A 24,641-nucleotide genomic window follows, 5' to 3' on the forward strand; every position below is an offset into this window, starting at 1 on the left:
TGCTAGGGTTGGGAATGATCTCTGGTGATTATCCCCCACCGGTGCAACCCCCCACCAAGGCAGGGTCACCTGGAGCAGGTGCTGCAGGAACACATCCAAGTGTGCTTCGAATGTCTCCAGAGAGCAAAAGTACCAGTAATGGGAGACTGGATGCTTTTAAAGGAGACAAAACCAGAAACCCCAGAAACCTTAGAGGGATGAGAGAAACCTGGGAGCACTGGCAAGGCCTCCCTCACCAGGAGCCCCTTCACCAACACCCTCCGTGGGTGCTATCCCAGTGCTCCATCATCCTCAACGTAAAGTTCTTCCGCATGCTGAGGTGAAACTTGCATTTTAGTATATGCCCATTGCTCCTCATCATAAGGAAATAAAAGAGAAAAAATCCTACAGTGCTGAGAAAACAGAACTATTTACAAAAACAAATGCTGACTTCCCTTAGATTTCCCTGCGCAAGGGCAGCCCTTACCGAGCACGGGCAGCCAGCCCTTGCTCTCACCTTCCCCGGGCAGAGCACGGCGGAGCTGCGGGCGAGCCGGCCGGGGGCGCGGGGGCCGAGCCGGCCCGGGGCGGCGGGAGGCGGCGCCGGGCGCGTCCGTTCGGCGGTACCGCGCGCAGGGCAGGTCACGCCGGGCCTCCTTGAACCGAGATTACCCGGCCGGCGCCTCCGGCCGCTCCGCGCGGCTCCCCCCGGCCGCCCGCACCATGACCCCTGCGCCGGCTTTGCGGAGCGGCCGCACTCGGCCCGTGACGGGGCCGCGGCTCTGCCCAGCGCTGCCGGGGGAGCCCCGCGGGGCCGCGGCCGGGCCATGGCGCTGCTGCCCGCGCTGCTGCTGCTGCTGCTCCTGCCCCTGGCGGCGCTGGCGGCGGCCGCGGTGCTGCTCGGCCTGCCCAGCTACAACATCCCGCCCGGGGTGAACCAGCCGGCCAAGCTGCGCCTGGTGCTGACCCTGCTGCTCGGCACCGCCGCGCTGGTGAGTGGCCGGCCGGGGGGCGAGGGGGCGTTCGGGGCGGCCCGCGGGCTGGGGGCGGCAGTGGTTGCACGAACACGGGGAGCCGGGGCAGGATCCGTGTGTCCCTGCAGTCCCCGTGGGATGCTGGCGGTGCTGCATCGTGAGGAGGGGATGCGGGGAGCCCACCCGGGTTCTGCCCCGGGTTATCCCCCGATCCGGACACTGCAAGGGCACCCGCGATCCGGGCGCCTCCACCCGATACCCCCCGGTCGAGGATGCTGTCCCGGGCACCCCCCGGTCGAGGATGCTGTCCCGAGCAATCCCCGGTCAATAGGATGCTGTCCCAAGTCTCCCCGCCAAGTCGAGGATGCTGTCCCGGGCACCCCCAAGTCGATGATGCTGCCCCGGGCACCCCCGGTCCGGCTGCCGCGGGCATACTGCCCATGTCGCGGGCAAACGCCGTTCCCGGTTCAGCCGGGCCTGGGGCGGGTTAGCGGAGATTGCGAGCGGCTGATGGCAGCCTCCAATTCAGGGCTGGGCTGGGGCTTTGCGTGATAACTGCCCGCACCTTCAGGGGAAATCACCTTGCACAAAACGAGCTGCAGCCCTTCAGCTGCTCCTGCCGCGGCTGGGCTGACATTTATGGCACACAATCCGGTTAGGGCTGCTTTATTTAATCCCTGGACTCTTTGGCAGCGTTGCATAAACGGCATTAGAGCCCTCCTCAGCTCTGCATCTCTTACTTGCTGTCTTTGAATTTCTTAAAATCTTCAGTTTTGTCATTTCTTTAGCCACAAACATCATCCCTGCTATCACATAGACTTTGTTTTCCTCCACACAGATTCTTAAACCATTTACATCCTCTTTAAATTAAATTTACTGACAAAGGTGCCCAGCAATTCTGAACCCCACTAGCAGGTGACAAGACAGACTCACTGGGCATTAAAAAGAGGGATCTTGTTCAGCCAGTGGCTGGTAACTGTTTGATTCCCAGCTTCTTGTTTCACTTACTACGTCAGATTTATATTCTAGCTTGCAAGAGCATTGGGAAAGGAAGGAACTTCATTTTGCTCAGTAGCAAATAAAAAGCTGTAACTAACTCACACAATACAGCTCAGCACTTTAGATTTGCAAATTCCCTAAGTTTTATGGTCAAATTCCTGAATATTAGTTTCAGCAATGAAGAACTGTTTCTACATAAGGCATTTTGTTTTTTGTTGTTATCAAGTATAAATGAAACAATGACCACAAATATGTGCAGGACAATGCTGATGATTAAAATATGTAGTCCAAGACACTGATCTTTATAAAATTTATAAAATTTGACTGATCTTTATAAAATTTATGATGTGACATTACAATGACATTGGATTGGAGTAGTGCAAGTAAATTTTTCTACAGACTGCAGGATGTGAGAGCTTGGGAAAATTGTTTCATGTCTAAATCAGAGTTCTGTGTTTCTTTAAAATTTCCTCCAAATGACTTTGATGTAAGTACAATGCAGAGTTTTTATACCCTGGCTAACTCCAGACTTTTAAAGATGCCTTAATGTCTTTTACCTTTAACAGGGAAGAATTTTGGAGAAGACTGGGCTTTGCAGCCAAATCACTTTTGGCCGATACGTGCGACAGGGGCGGAAACTAGGGTTGGATCCAAAGCTCTTTATCCAGGATCTGCAGTTTAATGAAGTACCTGTGAGAGTTTATCAGCCTAAAGCTACCTCGGATGGGCCAAGGAGAGGCATCCTCTTCTTCCATGGAGGAGGCTGGGTGTTTGGAAGCCTTGGTAAGAAACTTCCTGGAGGAACTGTGTGGTGTAGAAAGAATTTTCTCATCTTTTTAGAAGATTGAAATAGGATGTGATTTCAGCGTGTGATTTGAGATGAAGTCTGAAGCCTGTTTGGAGCAGACATTTCTTAGGCTGTCTCAAAGCTGACTAACAACAATATTTCTTTTGCAGATACCTATGAAAAGGTGTGTCGCTACCTCTCCAGGGAGAGTGACTCAGTGGTTGTGTCTGTGCAGTAAGTGAACACTACCCAGTTCTGTATTTAGGAGATTGTTTTTGCTGTGGGACCACAGCAGAGCTGTGCTGGTGTTGGAGATGTTCTTTTTTGGCACAGGAATTTCTATGGGATTTATTCAAGTTCATAAAGAGAAAAATAGTGATAAAGAATATTTCGCAGCCCTTAACTATTCACGCCCAGAGATACTCTGAAAAGATACAAATGGAAATATTTGGCACACAAAGTAAGACTATAAAAGCCAATTAAAAACTTAGGTGAAAAAAAGTCTTCCTTGTGCTGAACATATGGTAATAAGATGCTCCAAGCAATTGAGAGCTATGGGAAAACAGAATAATCACACTAAAATCCTCCCATTTTACACATAGGAAGCAGAGGCACAAAATTATTAGATAATCTTGTCAGAAGTACAGAGGGAGTTTTCACCATCACTAAGAACTGTTCAATTCCTTGTTCAAATCATTAATCAGAGACAATCCTACTTCAGTGAGTCCTTGTGACTGAACTCACCATTTACAGTTTATCTGCAATCCCAAACAGAGGAGCAGCTGTTTGGAGGCACTGAAGATCCTAACCTAGAGCCAAGCCACCCCAAAATGGTAGGGCTGAAGAACAGCATATGAGACCATTTCCTGGTTACTGCTACTGACATTTCCTTCTTGTCTGTGTGTCCCAGGTACCGTTTGGCCCCTGAGCACAAATACCCCGCTGCCTACGAAGACTGTCTGAGTGCCAGCCAGCACTTCCTGCAGCACCTGCAGCACTACGGCGTGGACCCTGCCCGCGTCACTGTCTGTGGGGACAGTGCTGGGGGCAACCTGGCAGCTGCTGTCAGCCAGACCCTGGCAGGCAGGTCAGACCTGCCCAGGCTCCGTGCTCAGATCCTCATCTACCCAGGCCTGCAGGCCATGGACTTCAATTTACCGTCCTACCAACAGAACCGGGGAGTCCCTCTGCTCTTCCGGGAACGAGCTGCTTTCTTTGCTTTGCTGTACCTCAATGGGGATGCACTGCACATGCAAGAGGTCTTGGAGGGCTCTCATATTCCCCCAGACATGAGGCTGAAGTATAGGAAGTGGGTGAGTCCAGACAACATCCCCGAGCAATTTAAGGTCAGAGGCGTGAAGCCGCTTAGGCCCACTGATTTTATAGCTGAAGTTTATGAGACAGTGAAGAGATTCTGTGAACCCAACCTGTGCCCACTGCTGGCTGAAGACTCTGTTGTTCACCAGCTGCCAGAATCTTTCATCCTGACCTGCGAGTATGACGTGCTGAGGGACGATGGCTTGTTGTACAAGAAGAGGCTGGAGGACAATGGGGTTCGAGTGACCTGGTACCACCTTGAGGATGGATTCCATGGGATCATCAGCCTCTATGATTATTGTGGCTTCTCATTTCCATCTGGGAAAAGAGGATTGGACAGGGTTGTTAACTTCTTAAAAAGCTTATAGTAAACATCTTAGATTCCGTGAGTCTGTTCATGCCTCAACCTAGGGAAATATCTTTTTAGGATATGAAATATCAGGTTATGGGTAGTGAATCAGGGGCAGCCATTAACAATGATAAACAAGGCTCATCAGAACCTCATTCCAGCTGCTAGGTGGAACATGGAATATGCAAACCTTACACAAGCTTGTACCATGCTGCAAGCCCTTATCTTTAGCTCTGCTATAAAGAACAGTTCTTTGAATGGGTATCCTGGTTTGTTCCAGTTATTAAAAAAAATATCTGTGTGAAGAGAAGCTGTGTGTTAGCAGGCATGTGTGGTGTGAGAATAAAACCCAGCTGACATTAGTGGGTTTTGAGCCACTGACAATAAAATTATAAATATGATGACAATTAGGAAATAAAGATGCTGTGTCAAGCGTGGTCTCTGTCACTGTGGCACAAAAAACAAATGGTTCCTTGGTCAACATTACCCTTGTTTCTCAGCACACAGGCAGGACTGGAGCCCCTTTCTGCCCCAGTTTTAGCACTGGATTACTGGGTAATGTTTCACCCACATAACTTAAAGGACAGTTCCATCAACCAGGGACAGGAGTGCTGGTGGCACAAACAAATATGATAATATGATTGCATCACAAAAAGATGGGCAAGATTGGTGGGAAATTGGGCCCAAATATTCAACTGTAGAGCTCTCATTGGAAACTGACTGGAGAAGAGGACAAAGGAAAGATCAGGAGAGAAAGAAGGGGAAGGTCAGGAAGGTGAGGGCAGGAACAGAGCGGGTTCCTGTGCTGTTGGGGTAGTACAGTAGCACTCAGCTGGAATCCAGCCTCAGCTCACCAGAGTAATAAGAGGGAGAAGGACAAGCATCTTTCTTGGCCTTATTCATTCTGTATTATTAATTCATTCTGTTTATGACCTGCCTTTCCTCTCCTTAAGCAGGGCAGAAGCAATGCCTGAGCACAGGGTGCATTGAGGGGTTCACACTGGATATAATATTGGCCAGTTAAAAATGGCACTTAGGGCAGTCACTTGAGGCTGCTGTACCACTTAAACACAACTATACATCAATATGGACAATAATATTTACCAACATCATGCAGGAGAGACTTCACTAATCTTCCCAGAAATTAATACTTATTAATACTTGGTGGATCTTTAGTAATCTGGATATTGGTCTCATTGCTTGTGGAAACATGAGCATCTTTTCTAGCAGAGCTGCTAGATAGATTTCATGCCTTGCTTAAGAGGCTCAGCAAAATTTTATCATTAGACTTTTAACTTTGTCAAAACATGCCAGTTGGGTTCAATATTAGAGCTGTTCAAGCAGATCCTCCTGACTCTGCTGAAATTGCTTCCTTTAGATTTTTTTTTTCCTGGAACCAAATGCCAGACTGTGTTGCAGTCTGCAGCAGCAGAAATAGAACAAAGAGAGAGGGGTAAATGGTTCATTCATCCTTTTCATATCCTGGTTCCCATGGCAGGTGAAGATATTTAACCAAATTAACCAAAGCACAGATAATTTTTCAAGTGCAATACACTATGGAACCAATCCAAAATTTTACAGTGGCAGATTTTACCAGTTGACTTTTACCAGCAAAGAACATAGACTTCTTTCCAAAAAAGCTCTTGTGTAGATGAAGAAAGGAGCACTGGGACAGAGCTGCTGTGATTACTGGGCTGCCTCAGCAGTTCTGAGCGTTGAGTATCTCTCACATTTATAAACTCAGCAGCATCTCATACAGAACAGCCTCATCCTCTTGCCAGCTCACAGACCAAACACTAAGGACAACCATGATGGGGAAATTTGAGGTGAAGAACAGAAAATTCCAGTCCGGGGCTGTGGTGCCTGTACATTCCAGGCAGCAGTGAGCTGTCACTAATACTTAAATCCTATTTTATATATCCTTAAACAACTGTATGTGTAAAGGAAGGCACTGTAGCTCTGTGGGCCATTCCAAGGCTGGATTCCAGTGGGAATCCTTCCTCAGGCAGGCACCCAGCACATGCTGCTTGTGGATGTTTCCCACTCTGTGCCTTGGGGGTGACCAGGGCACATGAAGAAAATCAGTGTATTGCTCCCACCTGGGACTGGGTATTGAGTCTTCAGGGCATTCCCTGGGTTCTAATAGCAGCTTGCTGGTAAAATAGGATTATTTTAATCAGCACACCTCCAATTCATATAAACAAGCTGCACTTAAATAAGGCCCAGATCTTCTACAACACTTTTCCCACAAGCATCACCTGCTAGAATGTCCCTTCCAACAAGCCTCTCCACCCCCAGGTATTGTTATCATTCTCTTTAGACAGGCAGCTGGAAGGTTGGATGTGCAATGCTGCTGCACAAAACCCTTAAGCAGCACAAAGCAATCAGCTTTTCATTTTCAGCCTTCTTAAATGTGTCTGCAAATCCATGATGCAAGTGTTGAAATCAGACTGATCAGATCTCATGACATACAGATGCAGTTGCTTAAGTTGAGTGGGAATCCACTTGAAATGCAAATGCCTTTATTTTCAGGGATTAAATGATAAGTAACACAAAGACTGACAAAGGTTTGTGATATCAGTGGCAAAAATGCAGAGTGACTCAAACCACACTGAGCCACCTGAATGCCGTGCACAGCAGCATCATGTGCATCTCATTTTGGGGCCTGCCGCTGCAGCACTTTTCATCCATCACAAGGAAGCAAGAAGCCAAAATTTAGTGTCAGAGTGTGCTGAGAACTGCAGTGGGCACGGCCACAACCTGTGCTGCCTCCCCTCTGCAGCTGGAGTGCAAATTAGCCTGGATTGCTCAGAAATCAGATTTCCCCATTCTTGGCAATTTTTAATTCAATGGAATGGAACATGGTGCACTGGTCAATAAATAGATTTAGAGATAGGAACCTCCTTCTGTTTAAATTCTGGAAATGGATCTTGTGGTGACTTTTGGCTACTTTCTTACCCAGTCAGTACCTTATTTTTTGGATTGATAAAGTGCAAGTGTTATTCATAAAACAACCAGCCTTTTTCACCACAGGAAGCACTGAAGGAGAATGTCAATGAACAGATTTCTCTCCCCTATCCAATATCAGTTGAAAACAAGGAGAACTGTGGCATACAACTAGCAGGAGAATTCATGGACTATCATTATCTTTCTGAATTTTTAAGTAAAAGGTTACCTGTGCTTACTTTTCAAATATCTACCAGAGAGGCTCTGAAGAATCAGGACTCCTGATTGATAACATGACTCATCTGTCAGCGCCTAACAGTGATTTCCTCTTCCAGCCAGAGGGTGGACACATATGTCCTGAGAACAAAAAGATCCATTTTGTCCTTAATCTGCTGTCAAAATAGTACAAACATTCCCTATGACAACTGTAGAGTAAAAACACCCAGATGAAAAATTTAATTAAATAATTTCTAACATTTAATCTTGTCTCAGATTATCCCACTCTCTATGGCCATCTTGAAGACCTGATGAAAACCTGCACTAGGAAGAAGTTGAGTGATGTCCAATGTCTGCCCCATTTCCTGTGAAATCCCAACAATTTCTGCTTTTGCCACTTTTCAGCTGAAACAACCAACGAAAACTCATGACCTCCCAACCAGGGATATCTTCCCCAAAATGTTGTAGAATCCTGGACTTTGAAGAGGGGCAGAATATCTGCAAATTGTTGGGCAACTGGTGAGAGGCAGAGAAGCTGGGGATGCCCCTGTGTAAACTGCTTAGGGTGATCTTAAGCCCTGCTTAATATAGCTTGTTGCTTGTGGGAGCTGCTCTATGCAGAAGGGAGAATTAGGTTAGACAGGCACACGGCTTTAGACCAGTTAGAACAAGCTGCTGGCTTACATCCTGACCTGCAGGTGGCTATTTCAGAAGGTATTTAATCACTGAAAACAAATTTTTCATCTCTTGGTTTTTAGTCAATAAATAGTTGCAGCATAAAAAACAACCAAGCCAAAACACGAAACAAGTGGGATGGAACTTGAAAGGACATAAAACTCTTAATTGCTTTGCACTCTGTTGCTTTTTTTTTTTTAATTATTATTTTTGCACAGCTTGCTATGTGTTTCTTTGAAGCAAGAGGAGAAAAGAGCCTTGTGTTATTCCATCTATATCTGAAGCATGTAAGAATAAAGCAAATGTAGGAACGGCTGCACGTCCAAGGACAAGGTGAAGCAAGGTTCCTCCCCATGCAGGAGGCAGCCAGACCTTGATTACCCTTGGCTTTACACAGGGAAGGCACTTAATGGCAGATAAGCTGCAAAGCAAACTGCATTAGCTGACCTTGCATTACCAGATTGCAAAGGAAATAGCTCTGGGAGCCCTTTCCACTGCTGGATAGGCCACCCTGAGACTTTGCTCCCATGTAGGAAGTGCTGCTAACAAATCCAAATTCTTATTGCTCCAAGATGCAACTTCTGCATTTAAATCCCATTTGGCCCAGAGCAGAGATCTGCAAAGCTCAGCTGCTCGTGGTCTGAGGCTCAGCAAGAAACCTGCAGCAAGTCTGAGGCTTACATTCAATATATCTGGAATTAATTCAATGCAATTCATTTTTGCTCAAGATTAGCAATATTATCATTATTTTTAGGAACGGATGAAGTCTTGGCATGGACAAAGCCCTGGCCATGGTCTGGATGGAGTTTTAGCTCTGCAATATTTTAGTTGCTGTGATTTAGATTTGTGCTTTCAAGGTTGTGTTTTCAAGGGAAGGACATTGACGACTCAGACGAGCAGAGCAACAGTGGCACCTATTGGCAAAGGGGCTGTGGCTGTGTGAGACACCCAAAATCATCAGGGGACAGCCCCTCTGCTGAATGCTGAGCCAGAAAGCAGCGTCCTTGATGAAATCATTCAGAGGTGCAAGAACCTTGGTAATTGGATAAGCATTGTATGGAGTTTTTTTTAGGCTTCAAAGCCCCAGGGACATCAAAGGCAATTAGAAAAAAATTGAAAGCAAAATAGGTGAAAGTCACTGAATCACAGTTAGCTATTAGTGCTGTGCTATTAAACACATTCTCTTGAAAAATCATCTCTAAGATAATCCATAAAGAGTGAATTACAATGGAATGAAATTTGGCGGACAGAGAAATTCTTGCATCCACAAGGAAGTCCTCCATATTAATTTTATTGCCAATATAGCAATTAAAAGTGTATTTTTCTGTTTGTTCCCATCTGCTGATATTTTTGGTGACAGTACCAATCAGGCCTGCATTTCTATAGCACAACAGAGCCCAGATAATATTTAGAATACAGTTTAGAAAATTATACAAAGGTAGCCTTAATTCCACACAACTCTAATCAGTTTGCTTTAAAATCTGCTCATCGATTATTCATAAATATTAAATATTTATAACAAATGAAACATTTATGTTTATCATCTACAGTGCTTTTAAAAGCAAAGCTCATATATGGAAAAAATTACTGGCTTGATACACAGGGAATTACTGAGATGCACAAGAACCACCTATGAAATTTGTATGAAAACATTAATTCCAAAACCTGAGAGCTCCCCAGCCACAAGTCTGATCTGTTTTTATTGAGCCATTTAGAATTAAACCTACAACCAGAAGCCCTTAGGGGAGCCCAAGGTAACCTGGTGAAATGTGTTCTGGTGCAGAGCTCCTTAAACAGGAGCATGCACTGCTCCACCAGACAGGTCAGTGGGATTAGTGATACCCAAAGCACCAAAATATCTCCTTTGATCTGTTTAACTCATCCCACCTGCAAATTTAGACTTTCCTCCAAAGCCCAGCCAGCTTTGTGGTGAGCCCAGCTCCAGCTGAACTCCTGGCAGGATGAGTCCAGGCCTGAGATCAGTGGTGATGGTGCAACCACAACCAACCAGCCCAAAAAAACAAACCCTGAATGTGTCTTTATCTCAGATATTCCACACAGCAACATTTCACACAGAATATCTCTGATAATTAAGGTTTTCCCCTCTTTTTTTTTTCCCCTAAAAATATAGCTGACCTAAATCATTCCAGACAGAACTCCCCAAACCCCTTGAGCCATAGCTGAAAGCAATGCTGCCAACACATGGCTGCAGCAAGAATATCTCATTTATATTTCCTTTCTGACCATTTATATTTCCTTTCTGACCATGGTGAATGGGCCACAATCCCAGGTTCTGGGCCTGCACATCTGGTTTGTGCCCGTTGGCAGAGGTAAATAAAAACATGATTGCTCCCAAGTTCTGCACTGCGTTTGGCAGAAGTCAGTGGAGGTAGGAAGGGCAAATAAAACTGAAATATTCCTTCACCCATAGCTTAGAGACACTAATTCTTGCTGAGGGAAACAGTGCTGTTTAATCAGGGACGAGAATGCTGTGCTAGAGGCTCCCAAAATAATAAACACCCTTGTTGTGTCTAACACAACATTTGCCAACTCACTCTAATCTTCAGAAATTACAAGGACTTTTATTCACAATAAACCCACTGAAATAGAGGTTCTTTTGCCTCTGCTTCAAGAACACATAAATCTGAAAGAATTAAGATGTTCGCAGCCACCACAGAAAAAAGTGAGAAAATGTGAAATTTCATCATTGCAATTCTGCAATAACTCAGAAATCCAGCTATTAGTAAATAAAAAATTCAGCCAAGTCATGAAAATGTACAACAGAAATTCTGAGCTCTACTGTAATACATTCATTTTTCAGGAAAAGAAGATATTAATGAAGAAAGTAGCATAACCTTATAAAGAAAAGAGAATTTGACACATAGACCAGGGGATAAAACCTCTTGAACTTGGAGATGTCTTAAATATGGATTAAATTTGGAACTTAAATATGTTTCTCTGAGACAAGTAAATGGTCATGTTTATTCTGGCCCACTCTGATATTGTAATTTATTTGTTAACATACCAAAACCACAGTTCCTGAGAATCATTATAATATGCAAAGGGCGATGTTTTGAGGATGTGCCAGATTTATCCGAGCTTGTTTTGAGAATTTTTTTTTTTTAGTCTCAGGGTCTTGTCTCAGGGTCACTCGTGTCTCAAAAGCAAGAGACCACCAGGCTCTTCAATTTCCCTGTTATGAAAATGTTCCAGACAATCTTGATTGCAGGAGATCAGCCTTGTGTTTAAAATCTGTGACATTAAAGAGGCAGCATGGTGGCTGGAATTGAGGCTCATCTCTCAGAGCCAGCAAATTTCTTGCCTCGAAGGAGACGAGTGTCAACCTGGATGAGCAGTGTAAACAAATGCTTTGGTTTGAACAGACAGGTGTCTGCTAAGGAAGGCAGGAGCTTCTCTTGAAATGGAAAATGTAAACCCCCTCCCTCCCAATTATTATATTTTGTATAATAATTTTGAAATTATCTCAGGCAAAGATACGGGAATAGGAATAAGAGTTCTTTGCTAGGAAAATTAAAAATACAAATGCAATAGTACAAACAAAAATAACCCCAAAACCACTGGCAGAGTCAGAATAGGAACTGGTCCCCTGTGTGCCAGGGGGGTGTCCCAGCCCCATCCCATGGAGGCTCAGCCCTCCTGCAGCCCCAGCTGTGGCTCTGCTGCAGCAGGGATCCTCCACAAGGGGGGAGTTTTCCTCTGCAGCTCCAGGGCTGCTGCAGATGGGCCTGTGACAAATTCACCATCATTCTACTCAAACTCTTGTGGCTTGTAAATCCTCACACAAAGCTGGTAATTGTTTCCATGGGCTAAAACCGAAGGCACTGGTGTTTTTGATGCTGTGCCAAGGTCTCTGAGCCCCCTGCCAGGATCTGGAATCATCCAGGGCAGCCAGAGCAATGTCCTGGGTTCCAGAGGGATGTCCTGGGTTCCAACAGGTCCAGAGGAATGTCCTGGGTTCCAGAGGAATGTCCTGGGCTCCAACAGGTCCAGAGGGATGTCCTGGGTTCCAGAGGAATGTCCTGGGTTCCAACAGGTCCAGAGGGATGTCCTGGGTTCCAACAGGTCCAGAGGAATGTCCTGGGTTCCAGAGGGATGTCCTGGGCTCCAACAGGTCCAGAGGAATGTCCTGGGTTCCAGAGGGATGTCCTGGGTTCCAACAGCTCCAGAGGAATGTCCTGGGTTCCAGGGGGATGTCCTGGGTTCCAGGGGGATGTCCTGGGTTCCAGAGGGATGTCCTGGGTTCCAGGGGGATGTCCTGGGTTCCAGAGGGATGTCCTGGGTTCCAGGGGGATGTCCTGGGTTCCAGAGGGATGTCCTGGGTTCCAGGGGGATGTCCTGGGTTCCAACAGGTCCAGAGTGACCCAGAGGTGCTGTAGGCATGGAGGGGAGCAGCAGGTGGCAGGATTGGATCTGCTTTAGTGCTCCTGATCCTGCACTGACAGCGCCCATGCCCCTGGCTCAGCTCAGGCTCTGCAGAGGTCCTGGTGGGCCAGAGCCCCCTCTGATGTCAGGGAAATTATTTACCCTCTTAAGGAGAAGGAATTCCTACATATTCCTTCAAATCTATTCCTACATATTCCTTCCTGCCACATCTCTGCTCAGAGGATGCAGCTTCCCAATGTTTTGAAATCCCTGGGTGTGAAAGATGCCAATGCCACTATTTTTATTTCTATTAAGAGTAGAAATGAGGTCAAAGCAGGTTGGAAAGTAAGCTGGGCTTGATTTTATGCAACCAGCACAAAAGCAGCTATTTTCTTTACAGATTAAATCACACAATTAGCCAGCCTGGAAACTGAGAGCTGTCTTGGTTAGATTTTGGTGGCAGATCCCTCTGTAGCATCCCCTAATGTTCCCTGGTCCATGGCTGACAGACAAGGCAACAGGAGGACTCACTGCCCTCCATGAATCCATTTTTTCTGGTTTTACTCAATGCCTTCACTACAGGATACATGGAAGACAACTCAAGGATGCAGTCAGCCCAAAATGCTGCATTTTAACATCAGCTTAATTGTCACACAAATCCCTGTGATTTACACACTGGCCACTTCCACCTTCCACACTCTATAATGTAATTTTTTACTGTTTTTTGCTAAATCCAAGCAATGCTGCCCTCAGTCCTCATGTGCTACACTCAATGCCCTCACTGCAGAACACATGGAAGACAACCCAAGGATGCAGCCAGCATTTAAAATGCTACATTTTAACATCAAATATTTGATTGTCACACACATCCCATTCCACCTTCCACACTCTATAATGTAATTTTTTCCTGTTTTTTGCTAAATCCCAGCAATGCTGCCCTCAGTTCTGATGAGGGGACGAGCCTGCAGCCAGTCAGCAGGAGAGAAACAGCACAGGCATTTTCACTCCCATTTCCATATTTTAAACACTTGACTAAACTTCCTCCCTGTGCACAGAGCAGAGTGCTGTGGTTGATCATTCAGACAGCTCTGTCAGCCTGGGTTTCCATGAGCAGAGTCAGGCTGGGCTCTGCAGCCCTACCTGTTCCCTGATTAATGAGCCTTTGCTCTGCCTGGCCATTTCACAGAAAAGATTTATTTTCTATTTATAGGCTCTACTTGCAATGCCACCTCTGTGGCGTTGAAATTCATAATCAGCAAACTGCTACAGGGAAAAATATGTTCCAGTTAATATTAAATGAGCAATGTGGGGTTTGGTTTCTTTTCTTTTATTTTTTTTGGGGTGGGGGTGTTGTTTATTTTTTTAAAGAATTGATCCATCATAAAGAAAATAAAAATAGCATCTCCCACTGAACCAGTGACAGATCCAAGGTATTAAAACTTTAAATCTGAACACAAAGCAGCCTCAATTCCCCAAATATCACCCCTGTTAATGGGAAAATGTCAAAAATGCCTGTGAGGTTTCAGATGGCCTTTAAAAAGCAGAACACTGGCACCAAAAAGCTGAAATAATGGACCAGCTTATTACCAAGCTGGAATAAATTTTTGTGGTTTTTTGAGGTGACTGTAACTTTGGCTTATGGTGCTGGTTTGACAGTCTTAGAAATCACAGGCATCTGCTTCTGCCTCGAGCTAAGACAGCAGGCGCAGAGGCAGGGAGAATTTATGCAGAGTGCTCTAATTTTATTCAGATTTGTTAGAATAAAAAAGTGTACTTAGCTGAGATGGTGAGAAATAGCAGCTTTTAAATCATGGGTTTTACAGAGATTACTGCTGTGGAATCTAGAGGGTAGAATTTGCTGGCTTCGTCGTTAAAATAACATTTTTCTTTCCTTAAAACACATTGAGTCATAGCAAAACTTCCAGGCCTATTTTAAGGAGACCCACTATTGAAAATTACTGTCTTTTTTTAGAATTCTGTAGAAATTATGGCTTTATTTTTCCCATATCCTTTGGAATTCCTGTGTCAGGAGTACAGCAGATGGCCTATAAAAGATAAATATTGACATGCAGATTTACTGTAGGATCAGCCAGGCTATGACTAAGCTGAAATACCTGAGCAAAGATTTCCTCTGAAACCAGCATTTGTCATTGTCTTTGTACTCTGCTGGAAGTGGCATCATAAAATACATAACACAGCAGGGCTATTTCCAGGGGAAAATCAGGAATTCTACATCATGGGATGAATTGCATACAATATGGTTCAAAGTGAATCGAAAACAGTGGAAATCTTTCAACTGGCTGTAAAACTTATGGTCAGGCTGTTGCCACACTGTTCTTAGAACTGCAACTCCTGCAGATAAAAATAATTCTATTTTTAGACCATGATGCTTCCCAAGAAGTCTTTTCTTCTATTCAATTCCCCATTTGTGCTTCAAAATTTTGGGGAGCAGAGTTTTGCTATCACCCCACTTTTCCTATGTAGATTAAATCCCACTCTGCCCAATTCTCCCATCCCCACCTCGAAACCAAGACCTGCCACCAGCAGATTTTGGTGCAGTTCTCTGTGTAGCACCACCCAGTGTTTTTCCTTTTATTTCAGGAAGAATCCCTTGGTTGAGAGCTGGATTCTCCTGTGCCCTCCTCTCCCCCTTCCTGTAAATCATCACAAGAAGTTTTACCCAAAGTTTCCAACTGTGTTTGAGTATCCCCAAAAGGGATGGCTCTCCACACAGGTCACTGATATGAGTTCAGCATCATGAAAACAGTGACTTTTAAGGAGTTTTTTCCTTTTATTTCAGAGGAAGAAGCCCTTGGTTGAGAGCTGGATGCTCCCTGCGCCCTCCTCTCCTCCTTCCTGTAAATCACAAGAAGTTTTACCCAAAGTTACCAACTCTGTTTAATATCCCCAAAAGGGATGGCTCTCCAGAGAGATCACTGATATGAGCTCAGCATTAGGAACAGTGACTTTTAAGGAGTTTTCTACCAAAAACCCTGCAAGTCCCCACTCATTAACCAAGGGCTCAATTCCCTGCTGCAGAGCACAGTGCTCAACCCTTCTGATGGGTTTTGCAGCAGGAACCACAAACCCAGCAGCTGAAATTAGAGAGTTTCTGTGCCTCCAGGCTGGCTCACAGCTCCCACAGCCTCATTCCTGGGCTCTGGAAACAGGAGCAGTGCCCTCCTTGCCATCTTCCAGCCAGCAGAGCAGCATTTCCCACCTCAGCATCAGCCCCTCGCCCTCCAAAGCTCACAGGTGACACCCTCAAAATCTGCTAGAGATGCAGAAAGATCTCTGAAATTTGTAATTTGTAAGAAGGAAATTTGCAATTTCTTCCTCTTTCACAGATAGGAAAAGGCAGTAACTGTCCATTTAAGGTACACACCTATCTATCCATTTAGGGTTACAACAAAGCTTTTGCCACCAGGAGTTGGATTTCAGAGACAATCACCTTTGGGCCTTACAGCCAAGTGCAAAATCCACGTTTTCAGGGGTTATTTGAACACTTGTGCCATCTGGGAAACCAATTCCAGAAACACACGCCTTGGAAAAATAGCTTTTATAGAAAGGCAGCTGTGGATGCTCCACATCCACCCCCAGACATTGGTCAGGGAGATTAAACTGAGACAGGCTCCAGCCACCTACTTGTGGCAGCTGCTTTCATCATCACCCAAATATATTCATATCACAGGGAGGCAGAATACGGACAAACCTGCAGGTCTGCACTTAATAACCAAAGGGATCAGCTCCCAAACTCATCTGGGAGAAGTGCCCAAAGGATTCTGGAGCAGTCACAGCCAGCAGATGAGATTGTATTCTGTGTGCATCCCAAAATAAAATCATGTGGATGCTCTACCTGGCCAAGAAAATGGAGATAATTAGAAAGGGAATCTTTTTTGTATTGATCTATTGATTAATATGTTCTGCCCTAGCTTAAAAATGTGCTAAGATGAGAAAATTTCAGGTGTTTGGGGGCTTTTTCACTTTTGCTGTTTAAAAACCTCACACAAACCAAAAGGCTTCTGCCTGAACTTCAGGGGCTTTTGGATTTTGTACCCACACTTACAACAAGCACATGTTTTTCAACCAATATTGAAGTTCTTCCTCAATTAGGGAGGAAGAAGGGAGGAGGAGAAAGAGGGAAATCTGAATTTGCCACACACCTGATTTTACCTGCCAGGGCAAGAGTGTTTGCCTGAGCAGAGTCAGCTGCTGGTATTGTAATTAATAAAACCAAGAAAACCAATTAGAGCTTTACCTGTGTTATCATAACCAATAATTTTATTATCAAAATCTAGAAAAACAAAGTAACAATCATATTTATTTAGCAGATAATGAAATAAGACTTATTTCACTGTGAAAATAACTTGCTGTCCACAGGAGTGATAAAATCCCTGCTGTAAACTGAGGCCCTTTATGCCTATTCTTTTTGATTTTCTTGCTTGAGTCACCCCACAGGGAAAATTAAGAGGAAGGTATTTGGGGCAGGGACAATTTATCTCTATGTTTTAACACCCCCTTGGGTGCTGATGGTCATTCAGCAGGCGGGTCAGTGCTATTTTGTGTTTTGCAGATATGCTCCTTTTATTGCAAATTCCACTTTCTGAGCCCATAGAACGCCTGTTTCTCCTCTCAGTTCTGCTTTTGTCTTGATTTTTTGCTTGAATTTTGTTGTCCTTTTAATCTGGGCAGAAATCCTGACCTTTGGCTGGAATGGAGAGACAGAGCACCTGGAACCTGCTGAAGGGAGAAATGCTGGAGGGGAAGGACAACCTGAAGTTCATGATCCCTTTTGAGCGAGCATTTCACTGAATCATCCATCAGCTAGAAGAAAACCAACCTAAGAATTCCTGCTGATCAGTTTTTCCCTTTCATTTTAGAGAAACACAATGCCTGGTTGGATCTACCCAGCCAAATGCTTTCTGAATTGGGAATCTCCCAACTTTTTTTTTTTTTTTTAATATTTTATTTAAAGAGCTCTTGGTATTCTTTTCCAGTAAGTCAGCATTACTGCAGTAAACACTGAGCCCTTCATAACCTTGCTGAGTGTGATCCCCTCTGAAAGTCACTCTGCAATCAAATGTCCTGGGATTTCATAATAGCAATTTGCCACACTGTCAGAAATAGGTTTCTCATGCTGCTGGCAGTGGTGTCATGTGAACCTCACTGAGTGTCTGTGCCCTTCAGATGGGAGCCAGCCCCGAGACACTCAGGGCACGGGAAAGGGGGGAAAAGGCAAGAGGAAGGGAAAATTAACTCCTAAAGTCCACAACATTAACTCCTGGCTGAGGAGGGGAGCAGAGAGATCCTGTCTGTGCTGTGGGTACCTCCTTAAACATCAGCAATGTTGCCTGGGTAGAGTAGTTGTATTTTTTTCCACTTTGCCTGAGATCTCTGAATTTATTTTTTTTTTTCCAGTTTGCCTGAAAATCTCTGAAAAAATTTTCCAGTTTGCCTGAAATCTCTGCTCCTGTTTTCTCCCATTGCCCGAAATCTCTGCTCCTGTTTTCTCCCATTGCCTGAAATCTCTGCTCCTGTTTTCTCTCATTGCCTGAAATCTCTGCTCCTGTTTTCTCCCATTGCCTGAAATTTCTGCTCCTGTTTCTCTCATTGCCTGAAATTTCTGCTCCTGTTTTCTCCCATTGCCTGAAATTTCTGCTCCTGTTTCTCCCATTGCCCGAAATCTCTGCTCCTGTTTTCTCCCATTGCCTGAAATCTCTGCTCCTGTTTTCTCCCACTGCCTGAAATCTCTGCTCCTGTTTTCTCTCATTCTACAGAATGTGGCAATTACTGATTGGAGCACCACAAGACACATTTTTCCTAATGCCCACAGGCTCTCAGCAGATCTTGGCTGATTATTCAGATTTTTAAAATATATATTTCCATCTTTTTTGCCATTTCACAGGTGTTTCTGTGAGTAATTTATTAAGCTTTTCCTCTTAAAAGTGTTGGAGATTTGGAATTCCCAATCAGATCTTTATTTAATGAAGCAATAGGTAGCATTCTTTGTGAGGGGTACTCACACAGCTGAAACTCTGCTCTTCTCAAAACTTTCTCCTGTGAAGTCACACACTCAGCAAACCTTTCAGTCATTTCTGTAGTTGTGCCACTGAATCAGCGAAAAAAATAATTATTGCAGCTTAGATTGACCAAAGCAACTTGTGTGATAGAAACAGTGAGTGAATTTTTAGTGACCTGTGTCCCTTACTGATGTGATTGATCTTAAAGATTGTCCAGAAGCCAATTTTTATGGATTAAAGAGGGAAAAAATATTAATCTGGTCATTCTATAAATTCTAGCAGTAAGCATTCCAGTTTAAAACTGCAGGATTGCTCAGACTCTGGATTGGATGGATGGGGCCTGAAGAGGATCTGTCTTGGTGGATAAAGATTTAATCCCCATAGTAGTTCAAGATATTTCTGCAGAGCATGGGAGGGAAAAAAAGAGGAAAAAGGACTCACTAAACCAGCACAAATCCATTATACTGCTAACGGTCTCATGTCCCTGGTTATGTTTTTAAACACTTTTCTCCACAGGGACTCATATTGTACCTAAGATCTGCCCTTCAGATTAAGAGGTAATGTTAAACTTAAGATTTAGGATCTTTAAACAAACCAAAGGGGTTTGGGTGCCTCCAGTTTTCAGCATTTTCCAGGGATCTGGGGCTCAGCACGTTCAGCTCCTGTTCCTCAGGATGTCTGCACACTCAGAATGTGTCATTACTTTAGAAAGTGTTTGCTTAAGTCTTTTGGTTGCTTTAAAAATTGATTTTTTAGGTTGTCTGAGGCACTGATGCTTTGGGAGGACTCGCCTGTGACTGAATCAGCAATTTGGAATGATCAAATTCATGTCATGGCTCTGACGCTCAGTGGGAATGGCTCGTTCAGTAATGAGGAGCACTTTTTGTTTAATTTCAACCTCTCCAGGCTTTCATCTGGAAAATTCTAATCTCCTAAGTGACTCTGAAAAAGAGACAATAAAGACTGTGTCAGCTAATGATTGCATCTCCTGGAACAGCTGCATAGCCCATCAAGGTGTGCCTTATTATTTACAGACCTTATTATTTATTATTATCATTACCTTATTTATTTACAGATGGAAAAATCATCACAGTTTGGTCCCTGGAAGTCCCAAGCTGTTCCCTTTTTTTTGGAAAGGGCACAGATGTGGTTTGAGGCTCTGAGATGGCAAGATGGGAAGATTTGAATACTGCAGCTTATATTAGGCAATCTGTTGAAATAGAGTGAATTATTTGTTTCCATTTCTGTTGGTATTTAAATACACACAGCTATATTTTACCATTGACATAACTTCTGAAGGACTTTATTAGTAAAATTTAGTATTTTTATCACTATTTTTGGAAGTGTTGGAGGGCATAGAGTGGTGGAGAAATAACATGGAGGATAATACCTGGTCATATTCCATGGACAATCAGCCTGAAATGTAACTCCAGGGCCCTGTACAGAAATTATTCATACCCAGCTCCCACACAGGTGTTTCATTACTGCCTCTCTCAGGCCCAGGAAATCTGGTGTGTCACCACTTTGGTTGTTATAGAAATGGCTTCAGCTGCATTGTCCAGCTCTGCTGCTCCTGGGGTTAAATTTATCCCAAAGCCTGTGGCCAGCAGAGAGGGCTGGGCCTGTGGCAGCATCTCTTTAGAAATGCATTAACAAGTTGCTCCACATGTATAATTAATAGGGATGAAGGAACCCTAGACTGTCACAAAGTCTGTTCTCCATCCCAGCACTTCTCTTTTGCTTCTTGATACTTTCTTTCCTTTTTTATGTAATTTCTAGAATATTGGTATAATTCACTGTTTATCACTCTTGGAGCATCATATAAGCTATACAAGCATTAATACCTAATAAAACTATTTTGCTTTTGCATCTTTTATACAATGAGCTCCAAGTGTTTCAACAGAGCTTAATTAAAAATTAAGCCTCTGTCCAGCTGTGTCAGGCAGGTAAGTAGGATCATATCCATTTTACAGATGGTTTAACACACAATAGAGAGGTTAACTGCTGTGGCTGTGGCTGCTCACTGTGTTACCTGCACTGCTGGCAGTGAGAGCCTAGACCTAAATAAACCACCAGCTCTTCATTGGGCAGCTGATGCACAAATCAGAGAAATGGTCTTTACAGTTTCACCAAAAATAGTTTTCTTTTAACAAATGAGAGACACATAAACTATGGTCAACCAAAAAATTCAATTTCATGTAAATCAAACTCTTCTGGTAAACTTTATGCAGAGCTAAGATCAGGGAGAAATGTGACATTTTGAAACCACAAGTTGTTTCCTGAGGTGGCTCAGCTGGAAATGATCGGTTTCACCGGTGACCTGGCTGGTACCTGCAGTGCTCTGAGCCACAGTGCTGAGCTCAGGGCCAGCAGGGACAGCTTCTGCTCCAAGGTGCCATCCATGAACTGCATTTGACACGGTCCATATTCAATGCACAGGGATGCAGGAGGACAAGCAGCAGCTGAGCAGAGGATCTCTGCCTGTGGAGTCCTTTTCCAGCACCTGCAGCTCCCCAAACCCTGCTGGGGCACTGGGCAGGGCAGCTCTGCTCCTTCCTCCTTGGGCTGCTGCAGGAGAGAGGCTGAAGCCTGAGCTCCTGCTCCTCCCTGCTTTTGGGCCTTCAGGAGGCACATTCCAGGCTCAGTGCAGGGTCTGTGCTGTGCAGACAGCCCAGGGGGAGAGAGATCCCTCCCTGCCCAGCTCTGGCTGTGACCCGTGGGGAGCATCCCTGTGTGTGTGGAGCATCCCTCTGTGCATCCCCCTGTGTGGGGAGCATCCCTGTGTGTGTGGAGCATCCCTCTGTGCATCCCCCTGTGTGGGGAGCATCCCTGTGTGTGTGGAGCATCCCTCTGTGCATCCCCCTGTGTGGGGAGCATCCCTGTGTGTGTGGAGCATCCCTCTGTGCATCCCCCTGTGTGGGGAGCATCCCTCTGTGCAGTGGGCACCCCTCTGGACACTGTGCATCCCTCTGAGCATCCCTGTGTGTGGGGAACATCCCTTTGAGCAGGCAGCATCCCTCTATGTGAAGAGCATCCCTGTGTGCATCCCTCTGTGTGGGGAGCACCTCTCCCCATGGGGAGCATCCCTCTGTGTGGGGAGCATCCCTGTGTGAAATGTGCATTCTTCTGGGCATCCCCCTGTGCAGTGTGCATCCCTCTGTGGGGTGTTCATCCCTCTGGACACTGTGCATCCCTCTGAGCATCCCCCTGTCCAGTATGCATCCCTCTGAGCATCCCTCAGTGCAGTGTGCATCCCTCTGGGCAGGGAGCATCCTCCTGTGTGGGCAGCATCCCCCTGTCCAGTATGCATCCCTCTGTGCATCTCTCTGTGCAGTGTGCATCCCTCCGTGTGGGGAGCATCCCAGTGTGCATCCCTCCGTGTGGGGAGTATCCCCCTGCACAGGGAGCATCCCTCTGAGCATCCCTCTGGACACTGTGCATCCCTCTGTGCATCCTCTCTATTCAGTGTGCATCCCCCTGTCCAGCGTGCATCCTTCTTTGCATCCCTCTGTGCAGGGAGCATCCCTCTGTGCATCTCTGTGTGCACTGTGTGTGGGGTGTGCATCCTTCTGTGCGTCCCTGGGTGCACTGTGCACCCCTCTGGACACTGTGCATCCCTCTGAGGATCCCTCTGTGTGCAGTGAGCATCCCCCTGTCCAGTGTGCATCCCTCTGAGCATCCCTCCCTCGGTGCAGTGTCCATCCCTCTGTGCTGTGTGCTGGGAGCTCGGAGAGAGGGCAGGGAGGCAGGAACACAAGTGCAGGGCTGTGGGAGGTGGGATTTGATGGAGTGATTAAGTCTGCAGTGCAGCTGGCAGACGCAGCAGCTGCTGCTATTACAGCCCTGGTTGCGTTTCATTTCTTTCAAAATCCGATCTGCGAGCTTTAATATCTGATCCATCTGAAATCGCTTCGTTCGGAGGGTGCAGCAGGGGGGATCATCTGGGAAAGAATGTGGAATTAAAGACACACAGGTCTTACACGTCACTTTAGGAGACAAAGCTTCTTAAACTTTTCCATTTAAGATTGGATGTCCCTAATTTTCTAGTGCTGCAGTGGAAGGCAGACCAAAATCCTGGAGCCTTGACAAAGGCTCCTTTTTGCTAACAGAAGGCAGGTGCAGAGCGATTTCATAACCCAAAAATTATTTCCACTAATGAAAAGCTTAAAAATGTGCTAAGATGAGCAAATTGCAGGTGTTTGGGGGCTTTTTAAATTTTGCTGCTCCAAAACCTCACACAAACCAAAGCGCTTCTGCCTGAACTTCAGGGGCTTTTGGATTTTGTACCCACACTTACAGCAAGCAGATGTTTTTCAACCAATATTGGAGCTGTTCCTCAATTAGGGAGGAAGGGAGGAGGAGAAACAGGAAAATCTTTCTCACTCTGCCCTCACTGACACTTTCCCTTTCTGAGCCATCCTGTTAATAGAAAAATGGACAATTGCCATGAAAGTTAAAGAATGGAGTCTCAGGAGTTAAAGATGATAGAAACAGAACAGGCAGGGAGAGAATTTCACCAGGAACTGCAAAGGAAAGCTTGGGGAGGTTGAGAAAGTGCTGGGGTTTCCCTGTTGTCTGTAGACGTGGGCCACAGGCTTCCCTGCATCCACATCCCTCAGGAGATCACTGGGCCACCCCTCTGTGATTCAATGGGAAGCAGAAATGTTTAGGTTTGGTGTTTTGATCACTGTGCCACCGCTCTGTGATGCAGAGGGAAGCAGAAATGTTTAGGTTTGGTTTTTGATCATAGAAATGGTTAGGTTTGGTTTTTTGATCACTGGGCCACCGCTCTGTGATTCAATGGGAAGCAGAAATGTTTGGGTTTGGTTTTTGATCACAGAAGTGTTTAGGTTTGGTTTTTGATCACCGTGCCACCCCTCTAGGATTCAGAGGGAAGCAGAAATGTTTGGGTTTGGTGCCTGTGCTCCGTCACACCCAGCTTTGGAGCCAGCAGCACCAGGAGCTTCCCTCACTCCCTGAGCTGGGTTCCAGTGCTGCTGGAGCCTGGTGGGAGGAGATGAGTCATTGTTTGTTCTGTGAGGCTGCAAGGAGACACCTTGAAGCAGAAAATGGCTCTGGAGTGCCAGCTTGCTTCCCAGAGCAGATGGCTGGGCTAGGCTGAGGTTAAAGATGTTCATTATAAATCCATCATCAAACTAGGCCAGGGATGGACAGTGATTACAGCCAGTGACACCTTCTGTGCCACGCAGGGCTGCAGTGCAGTTTTGGGGAGTTGTTGAGATTCTTTCAAAGGGCAGAGAGCCCTGGATCCTTTCACAGATTCTTTCACAGAGAGCCCTGTGTCCAGAGCACAGCTGGAAAAGCTGTATGGATCCTGCAGTCTCTAAAAAACACTGCCTACCATCTAAATAAAATTAGGATTCACCCCCCAGTGCAGACACCACAAACCCAGGTAACTCCCATGCACTCAGATCACAAGGACAAAAAGAGGTGGCTCTTTTTAACAGAGTTATTTTCCTTCTTTTTGTGTGAGAATGTGGAGAATAAACACCCCCAGCCCAGGACTGCAGAGTTCCCACTTTCCCCATCAGGTAAACCAGGGTGGAACAGCAGTGAAGGGGATGGAGCTGCACCTCTCTTTACCAGATGGGATCCAAAATCATTTAACAGTGAAATCAGGATTGAAGCCAGCTGCAATTTCTTTTGTCACAACAAACTCAGGTCAAACAGAAAGTAGTTGCAATTAATATCTGATCCATTTTTGATCAGACTGTGATGCACTCACAGTCTCTCACCCCCCTCAGTTGCTCTGTGATGGATAATCTGCATCCCAGACCCCAAACCTGAGGGAATCAGCCTGCATGATTTTCCTCAAAAACAATACCCTGCTTCTCAGCCCGATGACTTCTGTTCCCTCAAGGAATAATAAAAATTAAATATTAAGTCTGTAGTCACTTCCCTGCCATGCAGTGTAATATTATTGAATTTATGGCTCAAACACTTTCTGCTTTCATTTATAACCCTACATTGTGGGG

General features: G+C 45.3%; 1 protein-coding gene across 1 annotated transcript; it reads left to right on the plus strand.

The window, feature by feature from the left end:
- The first annotated feature begins 806 nt into the window (after positions 1-806).
- LOC131092592 (arylacetamide deacetylase-like 4) lies at positions 807-4,824 on the plus strand. Its single transcript, XM_058039372.1, has 4 exons — positions 807-971; positions 2,519-2,735; positions 2,910-2,973; positions 3,650-4,824. Exons 1-4 carry the CDS (start codon positions 807-809, stop codon positions 4,422-4,424), a joined length of 1,221 nt encoding a protein of 406 aa, XP_057895355.1. The 3' UTR covers positions 4,425-4,824.
- Positions 4,825-24,641: the final 19,817 nt, after the last annotated feature.

The sequence above is a fragment of the Melospiza georgiana genome, chromosome 22, assembly GCF_028018845.1.
Source record: "Melospiza georgiana isolate bMelGeo1 chromosome 22, bMelGeo1.pri, whole genome shotgun sequence".
Lineage (NCBI taxonomy): Eukaryota > Metazoa > Chordata > Aves > Passeriformes > Passerellidae > Melospiza > Melospiza georgiana.

Excerpts from the sequence above, each read along its gene's own strand:
- LOC131092592 (XM_058039372.1), top strand. The coding sequence starts at position 807 with ATGGCGCTGCTGCCCGCGCTGCTGCTGCTGCTGCTCCTGCCCCTGGCG. Across the intron at positions 972-2,518 it reads TGCTCGGCACCGCCGCGCTG|GGAAGAATTTTGGAGAAGAC; the intron begins GTGAGTGGCCGG and ends TACCTTTAACAG. Across the intron at positions 2,736-2,909 it reads CTGGGTGTTTGGAAGCCTTG|ATACCTATGAAAAGGTGTGT; the intron begins GTAAGAAACTTC and ends TTTCTTTTGCAG.